Raw genomic sequence first — 9,151 nt, forward strand, 5'->3', positions numbered from 1 at the left:
CTCAATTGACCAAAATAGTAATTTTGGCAATTTGCAGAACACGTGAGTTGCTGGTCTATCGCTGCCCGATTTGTTCGTTAATTACGTTAGTTCCTTACTCTTTAAAACACCAAAGTCACAGAAAACAAAGTGACCAGTGGTGGACCAGCAACTCCTGTCTTCTGTGAGGTAAAATTACTGTTTTAGTCAATGGTGTCTGGTGGCTTTGAAAAGATTTTTGAACTGCTTCAGCCCCCCCTGCATAAACATAAATAGGGCTGTCTGACAGCAAAGCAATGATATTCTAAATATAGTGTACACTTAAACTGAAATTGATTTGATTGTTGTATGTGGGCCTTTTTCCAGTGCATTTAGCTGCTGCCCCGTCATTGCTTAAATAGCTTTCATGCCTTTCTTCCTGCCTGCTTCTCCAAACTGGGGGCTTGCTTGCTGTCATCTACTGAACTGACTATGGATAAGTACCTCGTATGACCACACTTCAAATAATCTGAAAAATCCCTTTAAGTAGAGATAAAAGAAATTACTTTTAGTGCTTTATGCATTATTTAATGTGTTCAAGTGAATTGAGATTAGATGTGCAGATTCCTTTGTTCCTGTAGCCTTGTAGAAGCTAAAGGAGGCTGTATTGTCACAAGACGACTATTAATAATTTATCTGTAAATTGCACTAAGTGGGTTCAGTATCGATCTGCTTTGTTTGTGTACAGTCGCAAACAACGCAGACTGTCATCTGAACATCTTCTGCATACACCTTTCATGCTGTCTTTAACTGAAATAGGCAGAAGCTACAGAATATGCAGTTTGTTGAGGAACAGTCAATACATCAATGCATGTTTTCTTTAGAGGGGGTATTCCTCAGGCTGATGTGGGAACCATGTTGGATTGAGAATTATTATCATGCAGTTTTATGCTAATAGTATGTAGTCAGTTTTATTCAAACATGTTAATACCTTGTACTGGGTAAAGTTGAACTGACTTAAACTAAACTAACATTAATGAATAAACCACAAACAAGCTTAAGCTATAGTTTACAGTAAAAGAAAAAACCTTAAACCAATCATACCTTGGTGTTGTTGGAGCAGGGCAGGAGCTGATCATGAAGTGGGCTCCTGTGCGTCCAGCTCTGAAGTCCAAGTTGGTGTGTTCTGCCTTGAGTGTTTCAAGCCCTTATAACAGAGGAGGAGCCAAAAGCAATAACTGATCACAGATCTGAATCCCCTGGGATTGACCTAATGGGAGTTTAAGTCTTCAGTGCACCTGCTCCTGCACACAAAGGGACTGTAGTGGACAATAATTTGTCTATCAAGCAAAATTGACAGAACAAAAAGTGTTTTGTTAAGTCAAAGCCGTTTCAAAGTCTTGTAGCCAATCAACATGAAGGAAATCATCATAGATTTACCCAAGAACAGTTCACCAAAATATCTGAGTGCTGTGCGGTCTCCCTGTATATAAAGTGTAAGGCACGGAGAAGGTATTGACTGAAACAGAGATCAAACACCCTCCTGTAGCACAGTTACCATCTCCCGGAACATGGAGCAAATGGCCTCCTAATTCAATCAGTGTCCTGCGCTGTCAAATCATGTGCTGCAGAGGGCTGAGCTCTCCAGACGGCACAGGGCCATTATCAGCTGATCAGGAGGCCTGTTACTGCGCTAATTGCTCCTTCAGAGAGCTGGACCGCTGCTGATGGATACACTCCTATCCCTGCTCTCTCTGATCACAATCAGCTTGCCTTTCTGAATATTACCTAGTAAACAATAAGCAAAATGTCTTCCCACATGCGCGAGTAATTCAAGATGGATTTCAGTTAGTTAAGAGGTTATTGACCTTTTGTTTGGCCTCGCAAAAGCCACAGAAATAAAATAATCACAAAAGCCTTCAAAAAGTGCATCTTTAATCATCTTATACATGACATCATCTCATACATCCCAGCGATTTTAATCATACATACATATTTACAGTAGCTCCATAGTAGAGCAATGATCTCAGCAATGAAAATGCAGCCAGAGGACGAAGGTGTATACGATGAACAGTAGCATTAAAGCAGATTTATATATTCACACAAACCTGACCTGATTCAAGCCCGCAGCAATATTGAGAAACTACAGCCCGGTCCGAACCAAACCCGGCAGGCCAGGTTCAATCGGGTTCGAGCAGAGAATCAAAGCTCTCATGCATATGCATGAGTTTTACACAATTGCACTGATCTGCAGTTGATAGTGGTACTGGACATAGAAGTGTAGTAAAGCACAGGCAAAGGTTAGCGAGAAAACATGCATATAATGCACGGTTTAAAATATTAAATAATCAGCTCTGCAAATGCTACGAAGAAGGAATTGCATTCAACATGTTTGTCAGGAGGAAAAGAAAAACTCCACAGGGCACCTTTAAAGCGCCTGGTGCTGCACAGACATCAATGAAACACCTGCTGTACACAGATGCGGACATAAAAACCAGCAGCTGAGGTTTTCTGATGGATGGATGGGACGTTTGATGTGAACAGGTGTACACGCAGGTGACTCAGGAGGTCTGGGATTCAGGCCGGTCCATGAGTGATTTGATCCAGGTCGTACCGTTGAGGAGTTTTGTGGTGGCTATAATATACTCCATCCCGCTGTCTTCCATCTGAGAGAGGAAACGAAGAGCGGCTATTTCTGCATACGACACTCCGCCGAGGAAGAACACCAGCGTTGTCCGATTCTCCCCCTGCTGACCTGTAAAAAAAAAAAAAAGTAAAAGGAGTTGTGTTCACCTCAAACAAAATGTAAAAGCTTAATAAACCGTTAATGTCTCACTTTAACAAAATACAACTGAATGTAAAGGAGGGGCCAAGTCCCTTCTGCGAAAGCTCCATATTTTGAAATGTGAAAACACTAATTTAGCTGTCACACTCGGATTACTGTCCTCTATTATCACCTTTCAGAATCCATTGTTAGGCAGGCATGAGGAAACAAGTCATGTGTCTAATGCCCAAACTTGCAGTCTAATTAGCACATTTCAAATTCAGTGTATAATTAAATTCATCATTCACATCCGTGTAACACCTCCAATTGCCAATATGAATATATGGAGGAAAACTGAAGGAAAGCACTGGTGGTCACTGACAACATGTTTTTATCTAGCCTTCTCTTCAACACAGCCACTGACAGTGGCTCTGTGGTATTGTCAGCTTTGTGCCATCAATTTGCTGTTCAGCAGAAACAAAGCCTGTGTCTTATCTACACGCGGCAGGCAGACGGTCGTTTACTTTTATTCTGTGTGGCGAGCAGCAGGGCAAACAGTAGACCCCGTTTGTAATGGTCCTTACGTTTCTTATGAAGCCCGGCAGGCAGCTGCTGTCTCTCCTCAAAGTGCGGGCCCGGGAGCATCTTCAGCACCTCTTCGATGCTACGCCACCCGGGCCGGGCCAAGACCTGGGTCAGTCGGATGCTTAGTGGAGCGTAGCCACTGTACACATATGAGATGTCGTTGGGATTCTGAGGGAATCAAAAAAAAAAAAAACACACAGTCAGAGAGGTCAAGGTTCTCCTCAAAAGTGCACGGGTTTAATCCTCAAAGTCCTGTGTTCGTTCTAAGTAAATCTTGTACCTGTTCATTGGCGTCCTCCATCCAGAGTTTGAGGGTTTTTCTTATAGTGGGGTAGTTATTCCTTGAGTTCGTCTGTGGCTTCAAAAGACCTGCCTTCTCTAGGTTGTTGAGTGTAAGTATGTGTTCGTAACCATACGTCTTCATAAAAGACAAAAAAAAGGCATTATATAAAAAATGGGTCACCCACTGCTGGATTGATTTAATGTAATAAAAAAATGGCACAGTTCACTGCAATCCACCAGTGTTTCTCTCTATTGAGGCAGAGGGAATGTACAATATGAGCACAAAGAAGACACCACTACCAAAAACCTATCTCCAGGCCTTTGACTTTACCTGGAGAATCTCCCTCTTATAGTAGTCGAACACCTTCTGCTTGAGGCCGTTGTTGCAGACTGACTGCATACACACCAGACGCAGAATCTTGATCAGCGGATCCTTTTGGGCAATGCAGTCTTCTATATACGTGTTCACCTGGATAGTAGAATCACAAGAACTAAATATTGCAACCATAGATGGTGTATAAATATACGGATAAACATTTATAAATTCTCATTTTTTAAAAAAAAGGTCCCATATTGTAAAAAGTGAGATTTTCATGTTGTTTTTGATAGGTTGAGATGCTATATAGTACATATTTATATACTGTGTAAGAATCAAACTTTCAATTCACATAGAAATGCACACAGCCCGTCTTCAGAAACCGCGTCTTAAAAGAAAGCCGTCAGGACTTCTGTACAGCTGTGATGTAAATATGGAGGCTTAAGGAGATGCTTAAATGGAGTGTTTCAGACGGAGGGTGAATACAGCTATATTCAGAAAGATCGTATTAGAAAAATAATGTTTTTAAACATCAAAGCATGTAAAAATGTTCCAGTAGAACCCCCCCCAAAAAAAGAATGAATCTGAAAATGAGCATAATATGGGACCATAACATCAGTACCAGATACAAATGCAATAAGGCCTTCCCTATTATTTTGGGGAGATCATTAAACTGCAGTAAAATTGTGTAAACGCGTTAGGGGTGGGACAAAATACTGACACGGCAATATATTGTATTACTTACTTACCTGTTGCGATACGTTATCGATACAGTAGCACCAAACTTAGACTTTGAAGAGAGGAATGTGTATTGTTTTGGGTTTTTTTCATTCATTTATTAGTTTTCTGTAAACTTAATCCAGTAAGGAATAGCTGTATCATTACTTTAAACATTTTAACCCCAGAACTGCCCTTTTGACAGTTTATGGCTATTTTGGAATCTGTGTGTGTGTGTGTGTGTGTGTGTGTGTCTCAAGACTATACACTTTGTTGTTTTATCTCAGTTGTCAAATTCTGTAAAGCTGACACCGTCGTTAGCTTGGGCAACATGTCGATATAGCATCGTATCGTCACTTACTCTGATTCCAGCCCCCTATGTGCTGATGTGAGACTCATTATTTTAGATTATACAGATTAGCCGTGGAAAAACATTACGTAGATAGATGACGAATACCTTGTCTGTTTCAACTCCAGTCATAAACTCCTGCTCCACTGTTAGATTATCAAAAAAGGCCTCAGATGCTGAAACAAGAAACATTAGTTGAGATTTGTATCACAATGTAACAAACCTCGATTACAACTTGAACATGAAATGCTGTAAGAAGAGAAATATGGGATTCTACAGTCCTTAAAACCAGGAGGAATAACATGTATAACATGTATGTTTGTTTTGTAATGCTATTCTAATCAAACAAAACATTTTTAAGTTATGTGAGTGATTTAAATCATCACCACAAACAGAGCTTTGAGTTAGTGGATTATGGTTGATTTTAAAAAGATTGTGTGGAGGTTTTAGGCTTTATCTCATCACTTTTAGAATATAGTGTGAGAATCAGTCCAAACAGTAATAAAATGTTAAAAAAGGGTTATTCACGCACTGGTGATGTCTTTGATCAGCTCTGCAATGGAAGTGTGGTTGGCCAGTGAGCTTCGGGCTGCCTGCATGTGAGGCAGCTGAGACACAAACTGCTTTATTTCTCCCACTGTTTTTGCATTATGGCGCTCCTGAAAGACAAAAGAAATATATCACTTTACTTGCCATGCTGTTAATATGTTTGATACTGCAGCTCAGAAAAACAGGTTTGGACATGGCAGACAATTAAAAATGCACCACCACACAGCGTGGAAGCTCCTTAATCTGATTATATTTGCACACAAAATAGTTGAACCAGTCTCCAGTTTTTGCCTATAAATAAATCCCACACAACAAACTGCTGTAGTTTAAATTCCCTTCTGACTAAACACTATAGACAATCAGAGATGTTCCTGTAAACCTTTCTAATGGAAAGCATCTTTCCCAACATCAGCAAAGAGCAACCTGCTCATGCTCACTGCTTTCCGGGGTTAGAACACCTCAGACGGTGCATCATTTCATTTAACAACAATCTCTAATGTAGTTTGTATTGCAATCGATATACCAGAGCTGATTAGAGAATGGCAATATGGTTTGCCTTGTTAAGTATTCTGCATCTTATCTCTACATGATTGTCATCACTTCCCTACCCTACCCCTATGGATTTCTGTTATGACCTTTGTGGCAAAATGCCACAGAGATTACCAACAGATCAGATCAGCGGGGAAGTCTGGAGGTGATCAATGGAGCACCTTGGAAGCTCCAGTCATTGCAACTACATTGTTGTAACAAACATTACACTATAATCATTGTAGAGCAGGCAAATATGTTAGAAAGATGAAAAAGATGAGGCAAGACCGACCTCAAACGCTGCTGAAATTATTTTGGCCTTCTTGCTGAGAGCTGCTCCGACAGCGTTGAAATTTTTGTCCCGAATTTCTGCGTACAGCTCCTCTGCTGAGTTGAGCTGTAACTTCTTGGGCTCTGTGGGTAAATCTTTACTCCCCTCACCTTGCTTCTTCTGTGCAAATTTCTCAGGAGGCAACTTGACGTAACCTGCGAATCAGGGGGAGAGAAAACAAGGAGTGGCAATTAAAAAAAAAAGAGACAAGTGCATTCACATCAGAATATCATTCACACATAATGAGAAGGAGTCTAAAAAGGTTTATTCGGACCGTTTGTAATCCCATAGATCTCGTCAATGAGACCCTCATAGGTGAGCTGCGTGGCCAGAGGGGTGAGCAGATCAACATTACGATCCAGGAGGAGCAGAGTATCGAACACGGGCAGGATCTGATTCTGACTGCCAGCAAACTCCCTCTTCATCCTCAGCATCATGTTGGCAACGTGCTGAAACAAGGAGAGAATTTCTTTCTCAAACAAAACCACCAGGCTGTTACTGAGACTCCGTCCATGTGCAGTTTAGAGTTTCGATATAACAAGGATCTGAAATTATTCCACTGCACACCATACTCACCCGTGCACATTCTCCTTTCCCATATATCTGTGGGATGGTACCATACAGTGCCTGTAAGGTCATGAGGCCTTTGGCTGTGTGGTAAAGGCTTGTTTGGTCGTTCTCTAGATAGCACTCCTATAAAAGACACGAGGGAGTCAAAACACATCATGGCAGTTAGAAATAGACCACGACTATAAATCTAACAAATTATTCTTTATATATATATACAGTGTATCTATAGATATAGAGCAGCAGAGTGGTGGATGTATATCTGGGATGTACGGTGAACATACTCTGAAAGCACTTTCATACTCCATGGAGAGCAGGTCACCATCATAAGGGATCAGGTCCAGGATATACTCGTCAATGTTGATGAAAGAGGCCAACACACCCTGCTCCTTCAGCCGCTGTTCACACAGCATGCTCCGCCGAGGCACAAATAAAATGTGGAAGTCCCGTGACGAATGCATCTTGTCTTCACTGAAGGCCCCACAATGCAGGACAAGAGGGTTAAATAGTGTGGATAGCTTTGCAAAAGTGACAGAAAGAACTTGAAAATACATGTCTTTACATGAAAAATGCCTTTGTCAGTGTTTGAATTGTGGGACTTAAAAATGATGTAGCTGGGTCAATGTTTAATTTGTTTTATTCAGCTGATCATTCATCATTAATGTCATTTATTTATTTTCCTAATTAATTACAGTGAACATTTTCAAAACCTGGTCAATGCTAATACTATCAAAAAGAAGTTTTAATTTCCTGCATTGTTTTATATCAGTTCTGTTTCTATTCTATTTGTTCCGGGATCACCTTTAGCAAGGGGGAGCTTTATTGGGGTAACACACAAAGGGTAACGTGGGTGACGGCGGACCAAACTCCCGGCAAAACTATGGCTGCTCTTGTTGTGGAGGCAGACTGTTCCTACCTGCAACTGTGTGTTTCCTGTGCTGCCTTTGCGGAATAAATGAACAAACTCCAATCCATGGTGTTGTCATCCTTCAGCCTATAAGCAACCATTTCACAAATGCTACAATGAGAGGCGTAAAACAGACCTGATTACATTCTCAGCAATGATGTCCATGAGCTCCAGTCTGGGACGGACAAAGAAGATGATATTTTTGACGTCAGCAGAGGGGAGCCTGCCACTCTTGAGGGTGAACATCTTTTCCACTTCATGTTCCTGAAAAACAACAGTAATAAACAAACAACATGTGTTTGAGATATACAATAAACGAAAAACAGTCCCATGTCCAATATATGGTCTTTGACGACTGATACATTGGCTGGGCCTTGTCTGTGGGGTCTTTTACTTTACAATACTAGAAAAACTGTGCACATAAATGACTTACCTTCAGTAGAGAGTACTGAGCTATCAGTCCAAAGGGTCCCGTCAGATATTCATCCCAAACGATGGCCTAAAGAGCAAGGGGCACATAAAGTTATGCACTGTATTTTAGTAACAAGACCTGGAAATCATTGGAAACATTTGCTGCCTGTGTTAGCTGCTAGCTAATGGTTCCAATAACAAAGTGATATGCAGCCACTCCAAAGGACAAATACATCTCATAGACAGGCCAGTAGCTATATTATCAGATCTTATGTTTCAATTATATTTACACATTTAGAAAGATGTGTCGACCACTGACAGCTCCAAGAGACGAGCTTCAGTCACATCCACGCATATGATGTATGTGTAACCGTCGCTGTTTCGGCTATGTTTGACTTGTTTAAATATGTGTTCAATTGTTACCTTGCTTCCCGCACATTTGTCCAAAAACTCTCGAAGCTCCTTTCGCGCTGCCTCTCTCAAAATGTTTAAATTAACTCTACCGTACGACAAGTGGGCAGCCATGTTTCTTTATCAGCAACACAACAAATCAGGTGACCACAGCGGAGTGAAGCCGAAATTCACGTGACCAAAGAAGACACAAGCTCAAGATAGTTCACGCCATAGCCATGTAAACGTTGCCGTATCGTAGCAACGGGCCAATACAGTCAATGAGGCGTCTACGTATATATGTCTACGGTTCACACACCATTAAACTGCCATATGTAAATTCCTGTCCGATAAATCTGTACTGATTAACATTGGTCAAAATAATATTTAATAACGTTATCTAGCTAACAGGTTCTACTCTTGACTTGCAGTGGCTAATGTGTGTTGCGCATGCGTATTGGGTGCTCCTTAAAGCCAGTATATATATATATACATAT

The 9,151-nt window shown here is 40.9% G+C and overlaps 1 protein-coding gene across 1 annotated transcript; it reads right to left on the bottom strand.

The window, feature by feature from the left end:
• Nucleotides 1–1,928: 1,928 nt before the first annotated feature.
• On the bottom strand, nucleotides 1,929–8,803 carry vps33a (VPS33A core subunit of CORVET and HOPS complexes). The gene is made up of 13 exons (XM_083912265.1): nucleotides 8,688–8,803; nucleotides 8,287–8,352; nucleotides 7,990–8,117; nucleotides 7,231–7,417; nucleotides 6,956–7,072; nucleotides 6,654–6,828; nucleotides 6,341–6,534; nucleotides 5,504–5,630; nucleotides 5,080–5,147; nucleotides 3,921–4,058; nucleotides 3,588–3,725; nucleotides 3,307–3,475; nucleotides 1,929–2,713 (listed from the first exon to the last, which is right to left on the bottom strand). The coding sequence occupies exons 1-13, from the start codon at nucleotides 8,787–8,789 to the stop codon at nucleotides 2,520–2,522; spliced, it is 1,803 nt and encodes a 600-aa protein (XP_083768391.1). The 5' UTR covers nucleotides 8,790–8,803; the 3' UTR covers nucleotides 1,929–2,519.
• Between the last annotated feature and the right edge of the window lie 348 nt (nucleotides 8,804–9,151).

The sequence above is a fragment of the Echiichthys vipera genome (genome assembly GCF_963691815.1).
Source record: "Echiichthys vipera genome assembly, chromosome: 4".
In the NCBI taxonomy this organism is placed as follows: domain Eukaryota; kingdom Metazoa; phylum Chordata; class Actinopteri; order Perciformes; family Trachinidae; genus Echiichthys; species Echiichthys vipera.